Source organism: Theropithecus gelada, chromosome 7a (assembly GCF_003255815.1).
Source record: "Theropithecus gelada isolate Dixy chromosome 7a, Tgel_1.0, whole genome shotgun sequence".
Lineage (NCBI taxonomy): Eukaryota > Metazoa > Chordata > Mammalia > Primates > Cercopithecidae > Theropithecus > Theropithecus gelada.
Genome location: NC_037674.1, coordinates 23,883,313 through 23,906,444, shown reverse-complemented (window position 1 = coordinate 23,906,444; position 23,132 = coordinate 23,883,313). Strand labels below are relative to the sequence as shown.

At 38.7% G+C, this 23,132-nt stretch overlaps 1 protein-coding gene across 2 annotated transcripts in view; it reads left to right on the top strand.

The window, feature by feature from the left end:
* FBN1 (fibrillin 1) overlaps nt 1-23,132 on the top strand; it is a 245,476-nt gene that overhangs the window by 94,854 nt on the left and 127,490 nt on the right. For both annotated transcript variants that reach the window (XM_025389802.1, XM_025389803.1), the window contains exons 7-8: nt 14,710-14,907; nt 18,261-18,386. In XM_025389802.1, the coding sequence (XP_025245587.1) occupies nt 14,710-14,907; nt 18,261-18,386 (324 nt within the window). The remainder of the gene's footprint in view (nt 1-14,709; nt 14,908-18,260; nt 18,387-23,132) is intronic.

The following is a 23,132-nucleotide window of genomic DNA, read 5'->3' as shown; positions in this document are numbered from 1 at the left end:
CCCTGCACGTTGGGAGGCCGAGGTGGGAGGATCGCTTGAGCCCAGGACTTCAAGACCAGCCTGGGCAACATAGGGAGACCCCATCTCAACAAAAAATTAAAAAAAATAGCCAGTCATGGTGACATGTGCCTGTAGTCTCACCTATTTGAGAGGCTGAGGTGGGAGGATTGCTTGAACCCTGGAGGTTGAGGATATAGTGAGCTGTGATCCCACCACTGCACTCTAGCTTGGGCGACAGAGTGAGACCCTGTCTCAAAAACAAAACAAAACAAAAAAAAGTCATTGAGAACTGAGGTTCTTCTTTCTTTGTGCTCTACAAAACCACAATGAGATACCATCTAACACCAGTCAGAATGGCTACTATTAAAAAGTAAAAAAATAACAGATGCTGCTGAGGTTGTGGAGAAAAAAACTTATACACTGTTGTTGGTAGTGTAAGTAGTTCAACCATTGTGGAAGACAGTGTGGTGATTCCTCAAAGACCTAATGACAGAAATACCGTTTGACCCAGCAATACCACTACTGGGTATATACCCAAAGGAATATAAATCATTCTGTTATAAAGACACATGCACGTGTATGCTCATTGCAGCACTATTCACAATAGCAAAGAAATGAAATCAACCTAACTGTCCATCAGTGAGACCAGAAAAAGAAAATGTGGTACATATACACCATGGAATACTATTCAGCCATAAAAAGGAACAAGATTATGTCCTTTGCAAGGACATGGATGGAGCTGGAAGCCACTGTCCGTAGCAAACTAACACAGCAACGGAAACCAAATACTACATATTCTCACTTATAAGTGGAAACTAAATGATGAGAACACATGGACGCATAGAGGAGAACAGCACAGACTGGTGCCTTTTGGAGGGCGGAGGGTGGGAGAAGGGAGAGGATTAGGGAAAACAACTAATGGGAACTAGGCTTAATACTTGGGTGATGAAATAATCTGCACAACAAACCCCTATGACACAAGTGTACCTATGTAACAAATCTGCACTTGTACCCCTGAACTTAAACTAAAAGTTAAAAAAAGAAAAAAGAACAAGGTCTTCATGAATCCAGGCTTGGACTTGATCTGCATGTCACCTTTATCTTTGCTCTATATTGCAAATTTCAACTATTGTTTATAGCAGAAGGCCAAGCAAGAGAGTAGAGATAACTTAGAACAAATCTCTTAGCTCTTCAGAATGGATTATTAGGTGTGTCCTGTGTATTGTGGGTCATTTATGTCATTTATTTTTAAGAATAGCAGGATATATTGGTTATGTGTACCCATGGTATGTGTGGGAGGAGAGGAAAAATAGAAGAACCAGGGACTATGGTAGGTATTTTATATATTTGTTTACTACTCATACAACCCTGGGAAACAGAGAAAATTGACTCAAAAGGATAGCTTTGTTCACTGTCACATTGATAATCAGCATTCCAGAATTCAAATCAAGCGTGATGGATTCATGGAATTATAAGTAGTTAATTATATCTTGAGCAAAGGAAATGAATAGTTCAAAAGACTAAGGATTTAGACTGACTTAAAGATAGGTCATTGTACATCCTCCTTCATTTATTCATTCATAAATACTTGAGTGCTTGTTATGGGCCCATGGGGATATTCTAGGCCATGGAGATGCAAAGTTTAAAGAGACAAAATATATGTCCTTAAGGCTCACAGTCTGGTGAAAGACAATCATATAAGTCAGAGTTTACCATGGAGTTTGGTTAGTGCCACAGAGGAGGGAAGGAGTAAGTCGTCAGGGGAGACTTCCAAGTGGAGAAATTTGGGAGAAAGATAGGGAGAAGAAAGGCATTCCAGGTAGAGGAGATGGCATTTGCAAAGACATGTGGAGGAGAAACAGCAAACCGTGCGTTGAGGAACTGCAGTTCACTCAGTGTCAATGGAGGGGGAAGGCATTTAGGGAAGAGGCCAGAGGGAGCCAAGTAGGGAGCATTTCACAGAGCATGTTGGGGTCTAACTGACGGTAGGTTCACTCTAGCAGGGTAAAGCAGTGGCAACTGGATTTCAAAGGAGGGTCAATAAAGAAGCCGTTGAGGTGGTAAATTTGACAAGGTTTGCGGGTGATTGAGGGATGTGAGGGATACTCTGTGATCCCCGCTGCCCTGAGTCTGTGGCCCTGTGATGTGGGCTGTGGTGATGCCGTTTCCCAAAATAAGAAATGTGGGGGAAGCAAGTCTAATGGCAAAACAAGCTTCTGTCAGACATCTTTCTACACGCTCTGGCCTTCCTGCACCATGGAAACACCCTTCTCTTCTCGGCCTGGCTGCAGCCATCCTGGCTCAGGCCAGCGGAAAGGCCACGAGGGCGTCTGAATGGTTCATGATTTGACCACTTGAATGCCATCAGAGAGTGACGTGTCTAACTCGAGACGCACAGCAAATTGGTTGCTGAGCTGAGACTGGCGTGCAGGCCTCCTCCCTTTTAGGCATATTGTCTTTCGCTTCTAGCCCTGCACTGGGTTCTGCCTAAATGGGCGAGGTAACATCATCCACAAATGCCTGCTGCCATCTGGGGAAAGTTAACCAGGACAGTATGTGTTACTAAAAATTAGCTATCAATTTATAGAGGGCAGTGATGACTTTCACGCAGGTTTATGTTTCTCTGTGGCTCCATAGAGAAATAGTTCCTAAGAACGCTTGCTACTCTGTGGCTGGAGTAGATTTTTGTCTGTGTTTGTGTCACTAACTAGGAGAGTTTTTTGTTTGTTTGTTTGTTTTGTTTTTGCTTTTCTTTGAGAATGAACATATAAAACTCAGTAAATCAGAGTAAATCATCTAAGTAATGCCAAATTCTTATTAGTTACTTCTTTTTAAATAGTGCAGGGGGTTATTTGAGCCATGGACACTTTTAAGAATTTGATGCAAGAACACGTTCTTCTTCCAAAAAGTATAAATGAATGCACTGTATTGGCTCCAAGTGCATTGGTTGCAAGTAATGGAACTAGCTGAAGCAGAAGGGGGGATTTGCTTTAAGGAACCTGGGATATCCCAGGTTATAAGAAACCCAAGGGCAGGTACTGTAGCAGGGCTTTACCCAGGGCTGGAAGCAAAAACCAAATGCTGTCTCCAACTCTTGGACTGCTCTGTGCGTCATGTACATGCCGCCTCGCTGCTCCCAAGGTAAGTCATCTGAGGTCTAGCCAGCTGCAGAGGTGAACACCAGTGCTCCTCAATCCCAATTCCAGATTTCTGGAAGAGAATATGTGATTGCTCACTTAACTGTGTTCAGATTCATCAAACTTGTACATGTGATTTATGTATAGTTTCGGGGCACCTTTAGACCTACCGAGTCCCGATTGTGGTCTTCAAGTTAAGAACTCCTGACTAGAGAAATCTGAATGCCCATAGACCAGCAGCACTAACTTTTAGCTGTACAACTACTGCAGAAAGTTGAAAATACATTTGAATAGAAGGCATTTGCATGAGCATAGTTCCTAAGAACGCTTGCTCCGTGCGTGAGTTGTGAATTTTGAATATCAGTAGTGAAATCCCAGGATGGTGAATATGATGTATATTAAATTATAACACTTTCCAAGGTCATTGATATTCTATTCCTAACTTTTACCCTTAAAGGTTTGGAAAATTCCGTTTTAATTATTGTTAACATGCTTCGTAAATATCCAAGGGAATAAAACATAGACCTGTTAATACATCCAGAGAGCTAAAATCTGGCTCAAGTTGTTTTTTCTTCCACAGTTGGAGAAAATTGTGGTGTTTGGCTTCCCTCTTGGGGCATTTTAAACCACTTTAATGCTGTCTCTTATTATTTTCTAACCATATACACTTTCCGCACGTATCTAACTAGCTGCCTTACATGAAACCCCAGCGTCTGGCCAAGCTGATGTAAATCTCTAGTAAGTGGTAAGAGGGAACAGAGTAACACAGTGTCCTGTCAGTGTTCAGACAGTACACGATTTAATAGTTGTAGACCTTATAGTCTCAGGAGCAACTTTAAATCTTTTTTCTAGTTTTGTAGAATGGAAGTTTCTAAGGCATATACCATTCTCCCACTGACTCCACTGGGCAACACTTAGCTAGAACTGGAGTGGCCTATCTGCCTATAGGATAGTATTAAGATTTAACTCTTCACATCATGTGTACCTGGGGTGTCTGCGAAATAACTGTTAATTCCAAAAAGCAGGATGAATATTTGCATAACTGCTAGCCTGTTCCATAAAACAATTGTCACTCACCGGTGGCCCAGAACATCAAAATCTGTATGTTTCCAGTGGAGCTGCCAAGAGGCCCCATGATTGTCCCATTAGTGACGTGTCCTCACTCCACTTAGCAGGTCTGAAAAATAACGACCATAAAGTAACAGTGAAAACCCAATTCTAGGGTCAGCCGCCTTAGTCTTTGGTGTCTAAGAATATGAATCATCTGTTGTATTTGATATCTGAGCACGTAATGATTTTTGTCAGGAATCTTCTTTTGTTGATGAATTAAATCTACATAATTGGGTTTTGGTGCTGCTGCCTCTCCCACCCCCTCAGCTCCCATGCCTGTCTTTTGCACGGTTCACTCACGTGTTCTGAGTAATGCTTGTACTTTCTTCCAACTTGTCTTTCTTCAGCTGAGTTCAGCGCCAGACTCTGAGCTGGAAACGGTCTCAGGAATTTTTCATTCATCAGACATTTTCTTCCAAAGAAAAGTTCTGAGAAGAGGAGGGCCACCTTGATAGTGTGTTAGTATGCTTCTGTGACTGTGTGTGTGTGTGTGTGTGTGTGTGTAGGAGAGAAGATATACAAACAACCTATATACCACATATCTAGTAGCACATGGATATTTGATAAAAAGCCAATTCTAGAAATAACATTTGCCAACCAATGTATCAAAACCATCTCCCTGCCGTTTATCTGTCTTGATATTACAGAAAGTTCATATTTATAAGAGGCATTTCTCAGCTGTGGTTAATAATGGCTGAACTTTTGTCCCTGCTTTAAGTTTTCCACCAGATCTCTCAGAATTGATGCTATCATGGAATGTGAATGTGGTGTGTCTCCATTTCCTGTAGAATGAACTCAGGGCTGGCAGCTAATGCTAGTGGTCTTGGATTCCCATGCCCTGTCATTTATGAAAGGGGCAGTGGAGTTCCTCTGGAGGAAATCCCACCCACCACGCCAGGATTCCATCACATATTGTTGGTCTGGGCCATGGGTACTTCATACTTGGTTTTCTGTGAAAATTCACCAAATGTGTTTGAAGTAAGAATCTCAACCGTAATGTTTATACATAAGTATCTGAATATGATAGGAGTAAATGCTTGCTCACAAAAAGGAAGGGGAGGAAAAGAAATTTATAAAAAAGCAAAAACACACAAGTCAGGGTATAATTACATTATACACAGGTTTTATTTTTGTTTGTTTTGTTAGCATTAAGATTTACAGATAATATCATTTTATTCATGGACAGCCTCATTAATTCAAGTCACCTGTTCTGCACCAGGTACCTTATTGTGAAAATGGGAAGAACTTGTTAATAGATTATTAGTATTTACAGCCTAATCTTACCTAGTTTCCGCATTTCAGCAAATGACCATTTATTCAGTGATGGAAGCCAGAAGCCCGGGAGCCTTTCTGTTTCCCTCACGCCTCCCTTCCGATCCATCCACACGTGCTGTTGGTTCTTTGGCCCAAGGGCATCCCCTTCCTGCTGGCCTTCCACCCTTTCTATGCCACCACCCTTGCCAAGCCCTCGCCAACTTTCCCCTCACATCCTTCAGTAGCCTCCCTGAAAGCCTTTCCATTTCCACTCCTGAGCCCTTAAAGGAGCACACTTCTCAAATAACACGTGTTTTCAGTGGCTTTTTATTGAGCTTTGAGCCAGATCCAGACTCCTCATCATATTCTGAGATGTTCTGCGTAATCCAGCCCCTGCTAAAGGATCCAACCTCATGGCATGCCCCTTCCCCTTGGCGCTCAAAGTTCTGGTCACAGCGGCTTTCTTTTAATCCTAGAGAAGCCAGTCTCTCTGCCAGCCCAGAGCCACTGTTCTTGCTGTCTCCTATACTTTGAAAGCACTTAGATGTTGCACATCTGGCTTGTGCTCATCCCTTAGGCCTCAGCTTAAATGTCACCTCCTCAAAGAAGTCTTTTCTGATAACTTTTACCAAGGTAGGTGTACCCAATTGTTCTCTATGACAGCAGCATGCTCGTTTCATTTGTAACTAAATGTCAACCTCAAATCTGAAATTATTATAACATATTGATCTATTTATTCACTGCCTCCTCCACAAGATTGCAAACTCCATGTGAACAGAGGTTTTTATGCTGTGCTACTCACTGATATGGGGTAGTGGCTCAATAATATTTGTCAAATGCATAAGGAAACCTACAATTCTATTTTACAGTTGTGAAGTGTAGGCCTTTACAACTGTAAAACATTGAAGTCAAAGTGTTTAATTTAATTTTGTGTTGTAGAATTTCTTGTTCTTTCTTTCTTTCTTTTTTTTTTTTTTTTTTTTTTTTGATATAGGTGTCAACTTTGTTGCCCAGGCTTGAGAGCAGTGGTGTGATCACGGCTCACTACAGTAAACGATCCTCACGCCTCAGCCTCCTGAGTAGCTGGTAGTACAGGCGCCCACCACCACACCTAGCTACATTTTTTTGTATTTTTTGTAAAGATGAGGTTTTGCCATATTGCCCAGGCGGGTCTTGAACTCCTGGGCTCAAGCAATACACCTGCCTCGGCCTCCCAAAGTGCTGGGATTATAGGCATGAGCCACCGTGTCGGCTAGAAATTTCTTTTTATTGTATTAAAATATACATAAGATAAAATTTACCATTTTAACCATTTCTATGTGTACAGTTTGGTGGCATTAAGCACATTCACATTGTTTTGCACCTGTCACCCCCATCCATCTCCAAAACCTTTTCATGTTCCCAAACTAAAACTCGCCATTCCTCCCTCCCCTAAATCCCTGGCAACTATCATTGCACTGCTGTCTATGAATTTGACTGCTCTGGGTACCTCCTATTAGTGTACTGCAATTTATTGATATTTTAAATCAATTTATTTTTATTGTCTCTTTACAAACATAGGCCTTTACCCTCCATATGCACAATGTTCAGTGTTGAAATTGACCTGCTACTGAAAATCTCATTTCTAATAATAATTTAATGATAAAACATTCTATTAGGATTCTTCATGAACTTAATTCATCTTTTGTGGAACTTATTTTGGAAAATAAACAATATTACAAGGTACTTTTATGATATACAGGTTAATTTAAGAATATGTTGCCCCTGACAATTTTTGTATTTAATCTTAAGGCCTTTTCCTCTTGGGCTATTAATCTTGTTTTTGGATTGGAGAGAACATGTTATGCTTCATGGCTTTGAAAAAATATAAAAGAACAAATAAATTGTTATATAATATTATTGTTTTTGTCTTGCTGTTTAATAGCTGATGCTCTGTGGTCAAACGGCAGTATTTGGTTTAACGTGGCATTTCATACAAGCCGTTTTAAAAGGGAATAAATCAGAGCCAACTGGTTCTTTAAAGTGGAATTTGCAGACCATTAAGAATGAAAGCGTTCTCTATGATTTTATTATCTTGATGGTAAATATGTCACCCAAACCATGATTTGACTTTACCGATTCCCCCAGTCTTTTTTTTTTTCTAGTAAAAGTAGAGATAACTTTGCAGGAAGATGAAAGTCAGTAATAACTTGCAGGATTTATAGTAAAGGAACAAATAATATCAGGTAAATGATTATTTCAAAATGAGATACCCTCTTACTCTGAACAAGATTTCTTACTGCTTTCTTCATCATGGAACAGAATAAAATGTGGTAACAATTTGCTGTAGTTGAATTGCTGCCACACGTAATTGGGTCCCACAGAACTATGGCCTGGATTTTGATGAATTGCTTAGTCTGCATGTTAGATTAAAAGGTGTACAACAAATCACCTTGTTTCTGCAGTTTTGAGTGATATTTACATTTAAGTCATAGTGGTAATACTTTTCACTTATGGAATAAAGAAATTAAAATCAGGGAAAATACTAATGTAGAAATAGTTTTGTTTTTTTCTGTATGGTTTATTTCTAAAGCGCTTTTTAAAAACATTTAGTAACAATTAAGCCATACCTCAGATATAGTTTCATAAACAATTTTGCGTAATATACTTTAGTAAATTTTGCCAAAAGGTTGTATTCTTTTAATAACACTGTATAAACCATGTTAAATAGGTAATCTTGTGTGCAGTATTTTATATAAATGCATGAATTGGAAAGTATATTCAAACCTTATTGCATCGTTTTAAAAATGCCACGTAGCTTGAATAAGATGAGAGAAGCAACATTGCATAGTAAAAGTAGATGCAAAAGGAGTTTCTTTCCCCTGAAATTTTATTATAAAAAATTTCAAACTTACATTAAAGTTGAAGGAATAACATAAAGTATACACATATACTTTCCACTTACATTGAATAACTGTTCCCACTTTTATACACATGATAGCTTTCTATGTGTATGTACACATCTGTATGTATATATGTATATAGAATATACAAGATATATATTGAAATATGGATTTGTTATTATTTACGTTGCTGACTTATTTGAAAGTTAAGTTGCATACATCATGACACGTCACCTCTAAGCACTAAGGACATTCTTGCATATAACCACAATACCATTATCACACCTAGAAAAACAACAACTCTGCAATGTCATGTAATATGTAGTCCACATAAGATTTCTGAAATTTTCTCTTTTAGAAACAGTATCCAGTTGAGTTTTGATTATTATGATTTTTAATCTAAAATAATCTCTGTACTTCTTTTGGTGAAGAGAAAGTCATTTGCTTTTGGAAAAGTTTTGAACAATTGCCTTAGAAAATATCACATTTTCTGAGCTTTCTGGTTGTTTCCTTGTGGTGCAATTTACCTTGTTCCTCTATCCCTATATTCCCTTTCAGCTAGAAGTTTGGTGTGGAAGTTTGATTAGATTAAGCCTTGACTATTTTTGACAAGAAACTTGATAGATATTGTGCACTACTTTATATTTTATAAAATCAGGAGTCTCGGAAGAATTTCAAATGGTCTCTCTGATAGTGCAATTCTGGAATAAATTAAGAGTTGACTTTTGGTGTTACTGATGCTAAATAGGCCTTGTATTCGGGCCCCAATTGGAGAATCCCCCCGGAATTCCACTCAGATACAAGCTGCAGCAGTGGGCAGGGGCTGGGTGTGGGAGTTCCTGACAGCAGCATGAGATCATGTATATCAGTGTGCTTTGTAAAACTAGAAGGAAAGAGACTGGAAATGGGAATTCTATTAACTATTAGGACACTGCAGTAGTGGATGATCAGCCTTCCTAAATTTTGACTTTGTTGTTTGCTTTGATGAGCAGGTAGTTCGTATAATTAACTATAATATAATTAGTAAAGAATGTAATAAAGTGCCTCATAATCAGTGCAGCACTGTGGAAATGAATAGTATTTTGCCATGATTAGGATGTCAGTCCTTGTTGAGAAATACTAGGTTATGTTGAGTGGCAGTGATCCCAGTTTATGGGCTGTCTGATGTTTCTAAGGTTAGACTTTCAGATAAGTAGTTGTTATCTTGCAGACATCTCCAATTAATCATGGAACATGAGCACTCTTCATTAAAGGAAAAGAGAGAGAGAGAGAAAATACACACACACACACACACACACACAACTTAGAGTCTTAGAGGGCAAACATCATCTTGGGGAGCTTTTGCAAGACGTGTATGCCTGGGCCCTGTGCCACATCTACTAAATAGGGTTCCATGGGGAAAACTGGGAGAGGAGGACAGGGTAGGACCCAGGCATCGGCATTTTGCAAAAGCTCCCCCAAGTGATTCTGTTATGTCCTAAGGTTAAGAATGATTGGAGTAAGAAGAAGTAACAGCATTTAGCAGGCTGATTATGATAATGGAACTTCTTAACTTTAATTTTCCTTAGACTGAAAGTTCTCTGAACTCCTTCCTCAGAAAGTTGTATTGAAATTCCACACATTAGGAGCCTAATGTTTCCCAGGCCAACCTACCTGGGAGAAATAAGTGTGCTGTGACCCTCTATGTCATGGATAAATTGATATCTCATTCTTTTGTTTGTCATTTTTATGAAAAGAAGGATTTAAAATAATTGGAGCCTAGTGCCCAAAATTACATCCTTGTGCCTTCCCTGCAGTTTGTGGTTTAGTGACTGGGCAGGAGGGACAAGAATTCATTGTACCACAGAATATTCTTTCCCTGTAAATGATGCATTTGCTTCAGGGTGAAGTCTGATTACAAATGAAAGTGAAATAATGCTGTAGACCACAGTATTCTGAGCTGCAGAGCTGGGCATGAGCTGAGGATCAGAGGCTGCAGACACATGTTGGTCAGAGCCCAAGCCTTGAGGCCAAATCTAACGGGACTGGAGAGCAATCCTTGAGCTAACCACTCAGAATGGGAACATGGAGATGCAGAATTTCCCATGAAGCAGCCACACTGGAGTAAGCCAGTTAAAAACAATTAGAATCGCACTTTAATTTTGGAATGACTTGGCCTGTTGCCCTAGTTCATGAAGGTCTTATAAGGAAGTGATTGTAGAGCAATTTGCAAATAGAAAGCATTTCTAATACTATATTTTAGTTGCATTAGGAATAATGATTTACAATGAAGCCAGGAATGAGTCAGACATTACACAAGCTTTGAGTTAAGCACACTCCCTGTCTAATGCTGAGACTAGCTGAAAAAAAAAAAAAAAAGAGTATGTAAATTTAGCTTAATATCATGTAAGTGCTATGGGAATAATTGTAAATAATTGGATTATTAGTAAGGAATTGGGAGTGTGGGCAGATTTCTTTCTGCGGTTGGAGTATTGGACTAAAAACGGCATAACCTTGGCAATCTAAATGAAGTACAGGACGAAAAGCACATGCCGCCAAATCGGAATGACATTTGAAAACCATGTTAATACAGCATTTACCTTCCAAGACATTTTTAGATCCAATTTTATTTCATCCAGATTATGCCTCTCCCTCTGCAATCAGCAATTTTTGTTTAAAATATGGATCTACAAATACATTCATATCCACTTGCTAATCTGTACTGTCAAATAAGCCAGTTCTAATTTGTTTCCAAAATAACTTTGTCAATAGTGATAAGTATCTAGCACAGAAATGTGCTAAGTCCATAGATTCTATTCTACATACTTATTCGCCAAATATATAGTATACTTAATAAATTGGATCCCTGTGAACTGTTGGAATACCTAATATATGTTGTCAGAATTAACAGCTACCATCTCGATTCTATGTATTTCGTATTGAAATAAGAATAATAAGTTATTGACCCTGGAAAAGTCTTAAGGTTTTTTGTTTTTTTTTTTAATGAAGATCTTCTAATGAGGAATTCACATCTGAAGTTATGAATCAGTGTCAGACAGAACTGAATCAGATTTGTGTTAGCATTTTGTAGAGTGCCTGGATTTTGCTGGTGTCACTCACAAAACACCATATTTGTATCTATCCTGAACCTTGGCAATCCTCATATATAAGATAATTCCATAGAGCATGTTGGCAAGAGGAGGTGGAAAAACAAATCCCAGCAGTGTTGAAGAGAGGATTATAAATTAAAATTCATGTTGCATTATGCTTTTTAAGAAGGATTGAATATGGCAAGCTAACATGAATCTGTTTGATTAAAGCATTTGCACTTGTCTCAGTAAATTAACAGAAAGAAACAAGCCTAAATTCTCTTTCTTGTTACCTAACATAGAAAGTTTTTTTTTTTTTTTTTTTTTGATAAAAGATTATACTGCTGTGATCTTTCTAGTCTCAGATGTAGGATATATATAGTCATAAAAATCTTGATGGCTGTTTTTATCCTGAAAAGGATTCATTGTAATGTACACTGAATGCTATGTGTAATAATGAAGAGTTAGAGGCAATTTAAATGATAGACAGTAAGAAAATGACTAAATACATTCTGTTATAACTTGATGGAAAATTATGCAGCAATTAAAATCATATTGTGGAATAGTGTTTATTACATGGGGAAAAGCTTTGGCAATGTTAAGTGAAGAAAATCCAGCAAGATTCAAAAGTATATTTTTAGTATAATCCTTATTTTATGATTAAAAAATAAAACACACACATGCATACACACAAAATCTTATGTACCATAATATAATCAATATGTTATCAAGGGTTTCTTTGGGTGTAATTACCTTCATTTATATGCTACTGCCTTTTCTCAATTGTATAAGTAAATGCTTAATTTTGAATTAAAATACATAATAAAATATTGAAATAGAAAAGAAAGACCAAATAGCAAAGATATATTTATTAAATCCCTATAGGTATTATTTGGGAGAATTGAACCAAAAAAATAAAGATGACTCTGGTATATCACGTATATCACTTTGTCCACACAGTTTTAAAATGTCCACTGCATTTTAAAGAGATTTTGTTACAAATTACTGCAGTGCTGAGTGACTTTTTTTCATCGAAAGAATGAAATGAGGACTGAGATTTATTCAACAGCTCAGTATTTAATATTTGTTTATATTTTTGTTTGAATTCAGTATCTCTGGAAGAAGATAGCAGGTTTTGAATAAATACGGCATACAATGTAAAATATTAAAGTATACCTAGAGCTTGAGTACATAAAACTAAAAAAAAAGTAGAGTAATAAATGCATAAACAAAGTAAAAAAAAAGACAAATGATAAACAAAGTGTCAGGAGAAAGGGCTGGAAAGGTGGGTGGGGCCAGGTCATGCAGAGAAGAGGAACACAAAGGTCTCAGGCTTGTCTTTTGGAACGGTGAGTCTGGTTGCATGTAGATGTCACCCACACAATTTTTGGCCTGTTTGCATATCACCTGTACTAGTATTTAATATTTTTTTCAAAATTGAATTAAAAGGTTTTTCAATTCATCATCCTCATAGCAGACATAACTGTGAAATCATGAGTCTGATATATTTATGCTGTTTCATATTACACATTAAAATTAATATATGCCTACTAAAATCTAAAATTATCTTGCATCCTGTGAGTGGGACATAACACTGGTATGGAGGGAGGGAGCTGGGGAGCTGGGGACTCGGCGTTTGGACCATCCTGTCTATCTCTCCAGTGCTGCCATAGCTTGGATATGGTAGTCTTCTTTATATATATGACTGGCATGGAATTTTGTTTTTGGAATCCTTCAGAAGGTTGATCTTACAGCATGGGCGTCAGAGCAGTGCTGTTTCTGCAACACCATTGAACAGAGGTGGTTCACTGCAGATAGCAGAGGAGAGGGAGGAAGAGCATGTAGTGATGGGGAGCAGATGGAGTTGAAATTCCAAGGGAGGGGTTGGGGTGGAGATGCAAGAAGAAGAAAGCAAGAGAGAATACACAGGATAGAGGGATGCCAGCAGATACAATTCAGCTATTGCCAAAACATTGTTACGATCCAGAATGTTCACTCTTGTTGGTATTGTAATGAAAAGTTGTCCTTTTTTCCTTAGTAAATAGCCTATCTGCTGTGTCCTATGAGTTACTTAAAGAAAGAAGAAAATAATGAAAGCATCCCAGTAGTTTCATTAGCACAGCCAGTGATTTTCATAAAACGGTTGCATTCACAGGTGAAAGGAACTTACTGGGGTCATTGAGTCCATTTTTAGACTCACAGGAATCACTCCACTTAAACACTTCTGAAAATGACCTGGAAGCATGCAAATGTTGGGTAGTGGATAGAAGCCCATGAGTCCCACCCCAGCCCAGCCTCGCTTGTCTGTCAAGGTCATTGTAGAACCACAGAAATGGGTATTATGGCCCTGATTTCTCTCACAAGGGGACAACCTGTGAGGACAACCTGGCTTTGGTCCTCTGTGCTCACCACGTCTTTATCTTTCTTGTTTGTTGTTGGCTGTCTCTCTGTAGGAAAAGAGAAAGAAAGAAAGAAAGAAAAGAGGCAGATCTTATAACTGGTGGTAGACTGCTCTGACTGCAAATTCTCTTATGGTCTTAGCTTATCCCTGTTTTGCTTTAAGATGGTCCTTTTGCCTAGAGGTTACAATTATTTCAGACGAGTGTCCTCACCGTTTATGTTAAATACCTAATGTGTTTTGCATGAGCAAAATTTTAAATCCTCATCTGTTAGTTTGCTTGTTTTGTATTTGAAACAAGATGACCCCAACTCAAAAGAAACAGATAACCGTTTCTTTTGTTGAAGGAACTTCCAGGAAGAAGGTGCCATGACTTGCCTCACTGCAAGCTTCAAAATTCTTTGCTTTCTCAGCCCTAAATAACAATAGACTGGAAGCTCTGTGAGGGCAGGGATTTGGCCTCTTTTAGTCACTGAAGCATCTGTATCAGGCATCGGAGCTGATTCAGTGCAGGCACCAATATGTTTTCTTAAGTAATGAGTGGATAATAATATTACCATGTTACATTTGTACAGCAATTCACAGTTGTAAAGAGTTTTCCATTAGCTCATCTGATGCTCACAACGCCGTTTTCAAAGTGGGTAAGAACTGATATTTTCATCCCTATTTTGTAGGTTAGGAAATCGAGTTCAGAAGTAGAATGGTCTATCCGAGGCCTTACACAGAGGCAGTGATGCATCATTCTGTCCCTGAAACTCATTTCTCAATTCGGAGTCAAGCAAGATGGAGCGCAGCTGTTCCTCTGCATGATGGTTCCTGCTTTTCTGGATTTTCATCAGGTTTTTATTCTTTATTTTCAGATTACAGGACAGGCCCATGTTTTACTGTGATCAGCAACCAGATGTGCCAGGGACAACTCAGCGGGATTGTCTGCACAAAAACGCTCTGCTGTGCCACAGTCGGCCGAGCCTGGGGCCACCCCTGTGAGATGTGTCCTGCCCAGCCTCACCCCTGCCGCCGTGGCTTCATTCCAAATATCCGCACGGGAGCTTGTCAAGGTAAACCCCGGGCTGATGGAATTATTAATGGATTAATCTTATTTGCTCTGGAGAGCCCTTCTCCAATGAAGTTGAAGAGAATGGAAAAGTAGTGTCAGCTACATAACTTCACAATTTCGCTGACTGCATGATATCCAACTAAGGCATTAGGAACGTGGCTCTCGAGAGAGCAGCTGAAGTCTTACTGGATGTTTTCTTGCCAACCATTCCCCCTTTCTGACCCCAGAGGTGTTTGCATGTACCTCTGACTCCAGGGGTGGTGTGATTCTGTTTACAGCAATGCTGTGCATTATGGCAATGCTGTCTAGAAACACAAAGCAAGGTTTGTGAACAAGGTAGTTTATGTTTTCCTTAATTTTTTCCCCTCATTTGAAACTGTTAGAGTTCCTCTCTCTCATGGGTTGTGCTTAATTGACCTAAAGAAAACTCTTTCTCTCGACATTTTGCATGCTACATTGTGCATTTTTTTACAAGTCCGAAATAAATTAGGATTTGTTTCACAGTTTTAAATATCCCCAGATGTCGCCTGCTAGCTGCTTCTCCTGCCTCCTGTAGAAGCCCTTACTCTGTTTTTGGCTTTTACTCCTGTTCTTCCAGCTGTACAAATTCTTTTATTGTCTGGATGTCTGGCAGGAAACAGGAGGAAGTGAACAGAGGCAGCTCCACGCTAAACTGATGGGATTGAAAACTCTCAGGCTCTATCTGTTTCCTTTAGACTGCCTCAGGACTTTTTATAGCAAGTTGCAATATTTTCAGAAAATTCAGGATATGCTTTTCTGAGACAAATAGATAATGCTTTGGCTTTGTTTTATATATTAATTCTAAGGGTAATATGCAATAAAACAGAACTTGAGCTTAGTCACACAGTTTTGTGGGTCTCCATTACATTCCACTTCAATAAATTCCACTTCCGATATTGTCATTCCTGGCCTCCAGCTCCCGTGTACAACATACAGCTCCTTTGGATGCCCTTAAATGTATTCCTCTGAATGTCAGGAGAAGAAATAAGTCACCTTGAAACTCTAGAATTATCAAGGGATGGATTGTAGTATTTTATAAAATTAAAAGTTTAGGTTTTTATTGATGCCTTCTTATTTTTCTCATTTTTAGAAAGTCCCAGTGAGTTTTGAAGAATTTGTTGGTCTTGGGATTACAAAGTTAGTTAATACCCATGAACTCATTGACAGTGACCAGAGAGCTAGACTTTTAAGTGCCTCAGCTGCCCATCAATGAGCCATTGTCAGAAGTTAGGGTGCTAATGGAACTGGTGAGGGGGGTGGGGAGAATGAACTGCCTTCTCTTTAGCTTTACTATTTGTTTCATAAATCTGGATCTTTCCAGCATTTGCTTCCTGTTTCTTCCTAACTCTGCTATTCAACGTCCAAGAAAAAAAAAAAAGGCTTTTTTATAAGAAGAGTTTTGAAAACCCATTGAATCGCAATGGCAGTTATATTGCCAGTTTGAGAGTGAAATTCTTCGTCTTCGGTGGTGGTGGTGGTGGTTGCTGTTGTTGTTTCTAAGAGATTCTGCCACCAGGTTGTGGCTCTCACTCCTTGCTGGTGTTTCCAGTCATTGGGTCAGACGTGAGGGGCTGTATACAGCCAGTGGAGAATTGCCTTGTCTATATTTTCTGTTGGCCAAAAATCGTGATCAACAAGACAGCTAGTTCTGCCCATATGTAAAAATCTTGATTTTCAAAAATATTTCTAAAAATACATTCAACATATCAAGAGAATGGAAAATTCTGGTCTAAGACAAAACTGAAATTGGCTGGAAAACATAATCTAATGATTTTCCACATATAATCATTTATTTGTGGGTTAAGACATTTCATTTAAAACAGTACGTGATACTTTTATAATAAACTAAATTGTTGTTTCTTTAATATCCCTTTTACTGCATGCCAACTTTTCTCAAGAACACAGGTTGAGATCTTATAAACAGCAATCCATTTTTTGCTTTACTCAATGAAGAGTGAAGCAAAAGAACACATTAGGCTTCCAGGTTTCAAAAAGAATACATTAGACTGTTTACTTGGGGATTCTTTATTAAATCAGACTTTTCTCTGTTATGAACAAAGAGATGGAGAGAATGTACAGGTACTTTTATAACCTTTATAACAGAATGTAGTGAGCATGAGATGATTAATTTTGCTCCTGGAAGGTTAATATTTGGGCTTACACGTAAGAACCCAAGTTAGTCCTTAGGTGCTGGTTATACAGCAGTGAAGAAAATGGACAAAGTCCCTGCTTTCTGGAAGCTTATATTGAAGATAATCAATTTATTAAACAAAACAGACACGTATGAGGTCAGTGGGTGGTTAGTCCTGTGGAAAAAAAATAAACAGGGAAGGAAGGATGATTAGAGCCAGGAGCCAGGTGTTGCTGTTGGACTGTCAAGGGAAGGGCTCGTGGCTAAAGTTGCATTGGGGCAGAGACCTGGAGAACGAGACATCGTGGGCCATGCAGCTCTCTGGAGGAAGAATATTCCAGGCAGAGGGGCAGCCATTACAGAGCTCTGTGGCAGGTGGCATATTTGAGGAATCCAGTGTGGTGGGAGAGATAGGAGGGTGGAAAATGGGTAAAAGAGCAGAGGAATCATGTAGAACTTCCTAGGACGTAGTATGGACTTGCACGTGGAGCTGGGGAGAGACATGATCTCACTGACCTTTACAAAGGTGCCTTCTGGCAGCCACTCTGCCAGCAAGGTAAGTCAGCAGCTGAAACTGCACGCTCATCTAGCGATCCCTCTCACTTGTTGGCCTAATTTTCTGAGTTGTTTAATTTTTACTGTGCAAGGCACTTCTCCAGAATGTGAAGTGAACGTTTCCACTTCATTTGTGCAAAAACATTAGCTGTCTCGTGTAGTCTGAGTGACCTTCAATAAATTCCGTTTTAACTAAATCATTCAGTACAACTCTTAAAGATAGTTTCATTGTAGAAATGTATTGCATTTTGATTTGCAAGATTTTTTGAATAACTCTGATTATTACTACCAATCTGGAGATAAAAACGAGGCCGTGAATAATGGCCTTTTAAACATATCTTTCTATTTTGCTGCATATGTGATAAAACCCACAAAAGTTAGTACACTCTCCTCTACATTAGGAAACATGGAAGGTGGGGAAACAAAAAATATTTGTGACTTCTTATGGAACATTATTAATCCAACGATGTGTTTTACATAATGCAATTGTGAGAAATAGTTTCCCTAGTCATATTCCAAATATTGTGAGGGACAAATAACCACCGATATAAATATGGTAACATAATTGTGGACAAATTATCACATTGTATTCTGCAATGAATTTTATATGAGCTTTTTTTTTCTCTCTGTCTTCTGCAATCTGACAGATGTGGACGAATGCCAGGCCATCCCCGGGCTCTGTCAGGGAGGAAATTGCATTAATACTGTTGGGTCTTTTGAGTGTAAATGCCCTGCTGGACACAAATTTAATGAAGTGTCACAAAAATGTGAAGGTAAGAAATCTTACGCTTTGCAGTTGTTGTGAGGGGTGTAGTGGGGGCAGGCAAAACTCAACATTAGAAACAAGCTTGTTTGCAAATTATTCCTAAATCTTTCTGTCTTTGTTATCCCCGTGAATGTGTAAATGTAGTATTTTTAACAGTAATAATATACTTTTGTGCTATTGGACCAGAAAAACCCTGCAGCTTTTTCTACTTTTATAGACCCAAAACAAGAGGTCCATCTGAATCAAATTAAGTATTAAAAACATGAAATATTTTTGAACCAACGTTTGGTTTAAAATGTTCAAGGCACATGTTTTTGCATAGTTCTAGAGACATGAATTTAAATTTGGTAATTAGATATCATTCAGAATAATATATCTTCCGAAGTTTTTCGAGTTCAAAGGTATGTTTGATTTTGTGTGTGGGGAGGCAGGATTGATCAATCAACCCTTATATTTATGCTCCTAGTACATGCTCATGATTTTCTTTTCTGGGGGATGATAATTGCCTATCAAATGAAAAGCTTTTAATATTAGTCAAACAGAAGAGTAATTTGAGATAATTTTTATATTTGCATTTAGTTTATAGATTGAACTTCTGCAAAGATATATAGAGAGGATGTGTTTATATTCACCACTACTGCTACTGCTATTTGCTGAAATGAGGCCTGACTTCCAGTTACGGTCATAATTTCTTTGTGAGAGGGGAGCATCTAGAAAATATGTAGGCAGCATTGGACTCTCGTTTGTTTGATGAGTACATGTAACTTACACATAGTAATGTCTGACAGTAGTGTAACAGCATTCTCAGGGCTACATCTCTCATCAGGATCAGAAGAGAAAACTTTTTCCTTCAATCTCAATTCACCCCACCTTGAGGTTTCATTTAGATGGATGCATTTTTATTGAAAACAGATGCTGTTGTATTTATGCCCCTAGACTCCAGCAGTGAGTACGTTCTAAGTTATTTGTCTGGGCTGGATAATTAACCTTGTCGGTTGCCACTGTATATCAGACAAGCAAAAGACAGTTTTAAATTTAAGGTGCAATTCATAAATTACATGTAAGACATTTAATATCTACTTGCCCTGAAACTGAAGAATCTAGCTCTGATAGAACTATCTTTATGAGTTGGAGTTGTTTTTAGGTTATAAATCATTATTGAATTTATAATTGTTATTGCATTCTTGAACATGTTATACAAGTTTTTTGGGGTAGTTGTGAGAAAATGGTTCTTTCTAAAGGCTTCTTAAAAAAACATTTTAAGTTTCAAAGAACAATAAAGTTGACTCTCGATAGGCCAATGTATTTTAGAAGTTGTACTGTAGATCTAAATTTGAAGCCGAGAACGTTGACACTGAAAGGGGCAAAGAACTCAGCTGGTTCCACACTCTACATTATATATTAAGGAATGGTGTCTTGGGTGTATTAAGTGCTCTGTCCGAGCCCATTCAGACAAGACTGCGCAAATTTACTTCTTTAATTCACACTCTGGTGCTTGCTGAGCCATATTACATTGTCTTCTTTTCTAGATGAAAGTTATTATTCTGGAATAGATTTTCAGGCCATATATATACATATATATACACATACACACGTACACATATATACACACACACATATATATGCACATATATATATACACACACACATATGACATTAACAAGCCATTAAAGTTGATCACATGCAAAACCCACATCAATGATAGGTTGTGTTTTACCTTCTAGGCTTTCTCAGTTTAATATATTCAGCTTCAGAATATATAATCAGTTTCAAGATTGAGGGGAATATAGTCCTTATGACTTGTCCAGTCTGTGTTTTGTTTTCTGAAGTTATGATGGCTTCCAGCCTGAACTAGAATTGATTTTGTCTCTTGCTTTTCACTCAGACAAGTCAATTGACAGTAATGGTCTATGGATGTGGACTAGACAGAAGATTCTAATTTAATGCTCAGACTGAAAGAAAAATCATTCGAATCTTTTTATTGATGCTAAGAAACCTATTATGGTGGTGTATCCAGTGGACCAAAAATTCAGTCTGAGTATTACTTAATCCTTTTCCACACACACAAAAATTTTCCAGCTACATGTGAAAGTCAGTGGCAAGATAAAAACAGACTAGTTTAACTAGATCTTTTTTTCCTTTGCCATCTACTGTTACATTAAATTTAGATAATGGTTTTTTCCTTCTTTTTCTTATATCAATGCAAAATTGATACTAGACGAGAATGTCCTGTTAGTACTATACATTCTCTGGCCTGGAGACTGGTGTGAGCAGGGTTAACTTGTCTTACTTTGGTAGGAAAGTAATCAGGAAGTGCCCTGAGAGCTCTTGGCAAGCTGGGTTCACTTCTTCGACGTCCTTGCTCCTTTCCAGTTACAGTGTCTCACTGTGGAAATGGCATAACTCTGGACATCAGCTGGTGTCTCGATGGTCAATAGAGGGAACCCAGGAAGTCTGGTCTGTAATCACTGAATATGTACCCTGGAAAGATGATCAGTATAACCATGGGGTTCTGTGCCCTTGTGAAAATGTCCTGGTACCTTTGCCATTGCTTTGAGTGGCTTTTTAAAGTTATCTTCCTTTTGACTTGGAGGGGGGTGGAATTGAGTACTTTTTATAGAACTTTTTCAAGAAAAAAAACCAATTCCATCAAATTGACTTTAGCAAATTCACAAGATGCTAACCCTCACTCTCTCAGATCTGAGAATGCCATTATTCGAGTTGCTTTCCATGAGATCTTCCTTTTGCAGAATTCTCACTTCCTTCCTAAAATGTCCCTCTTTCCAAAAACTAAAAAAAAAAAAAAAAAGGTTATGGAAAAGTGTTTTATAAATACATATAACTGGAGAACATTTTGAAATGTAAATTAACAAGCTAAAGGGATTTAAATAACAATTATTAACTTTTCATACATATAAGAAGGAAAAGATTGAGATTTATAGCTGTGATTTGAGAAAAAAGGAAACAGAGTTCATGCCCGCCTTCCTTTGTTGATGTTTCCGATGACTGTAGAGTATGCATGCTGAAAGAACACATGAACCTTTTTCTTTGGAAACCAAGTCTGTATTTGCATAGGTTACTATGAGAGGAAATTAAGAAATAAAGAGTGTAATTAAGGGATTAAGTTTTATTTCTGGAAGAAGTCTGTTGGATTCCTAATTAACCACTAATATTTTGGGATTTAGATTATCGTCAGCCCAGCCTTTAGCAATTATAATAGCACTGCATGATGCACTGGACCTTTTAAAAAATGTAGCTTTTAAATCCATGCACTCCATAATATGTGAGCCAAAAACCTCAGGACTTCCCCTTTCCAAAATAATGGCATATTTATCTCATGGCTACTTACTGTTAGAGGCTCTTATCCTGTCAGAAGCTAAGGAGAATTCCCGGGGTAGCTTAACCCAGTACCACAGATGGAGCTCCGTCCTCTTCAGCTGGTTGCAGGCCCTAGACTTTTACTGTTCAAGGTAACTGGCTCTCTCTATACAATTAGTTGAAAAAAACATCTCTGTGGTGAAGGTGAAAGAGCCCTGGAAATAAGGCAGGCCTGGCCCCCATCCTTGATGCCGTCTGGTCAAGTCTCTAATCCTTTGTGTGATCTTAGATAAGTCAATTACCATCTCTGAGTTACTTCAACTTTCAAATGAGGGGGTTGAACAAGATGCTATCTGGGGGTTCTTTCCAGTTCCAGAATTCAGACTCCATTTTTAAGTTGTGATCAGACAGCGGATGCAGCATGAATAAAAGCTGGCGTACATGGTGTGACTATAAAATAGTCAACGTGACTGGAAGAGTCAGCTTGTTTAGTTTTTAGTGATACATTTTACACTGGGTTGAGTTTGTACAATCAAAGTTAAGCTCACAGGCTCAGTGGCATTCATGATCATTAGTGTGTCACATGTTACTTTTAAACAGCTGCCATAGGTTTTAATTTTTTTCTCTCATTGTGTTAGTATCTAGGCAGTCAGGATCAGGTTAACTGTCAGGATGGGGCTTCTCTTGTCACGTCCACAATCTTGGATGGAGCTTCTCGATAGCCGAGTAATAGATGGTGATGCCCGTCCCAGAACAGACACCAAGCTCCATCCATCTGCCCTCCACACTCTTTCCTCCCATTCTGCCAGAGGAGCCATAGGATAAAGGAGCCTAGGCACAAGGAGAATGCTCTGGGAGAACAGATGAGACTGAAGGATGAGAAGGAGCAAAAACAAAGGACAGATGGCAAATAGGAAGGAAGAGATCTGCCATTTGTGTCTCTTCTTAAGGTCACAGCAAGAAGCCAGTGGAGTCGTGGACAGCTACCATGGGACAGCTACTCCCCAGCAGCTCTGCCTCCTTTGCTGCCTCAAGGAAGCAGGGAGAAGTGTCCAGAGCATGGAAATAGCTCTTCCCAGCCAAGCCCCACTCCCCACTAGGCCTCCCCACCTGGTTTACTTTCATGACTGGCATTTGACACAGCCTGATTTGTAGAAACTCTGAGAAAGTCACCGTTCTCAAGTTCCCTCTTAACTTGGGATGCCTGAAATTCAATTAAAAGGAGACGAACATAGAGTGGGAAGAACTTGGAGAAATAATAAATTCATATGAACGAGTTTCAGAGTGTGAGCGAATCCAATTCAAACACCTTATTCTGGCCTTTGCCATCAGGAATTTCCACCACAGCCTGGTAATAGATAGAACTCTTGCTTTTATTTGTTACAAAGCCATGCCACTGAGAAGCAAGATGGTTTAGGAAAGGGGGAAGGCACTA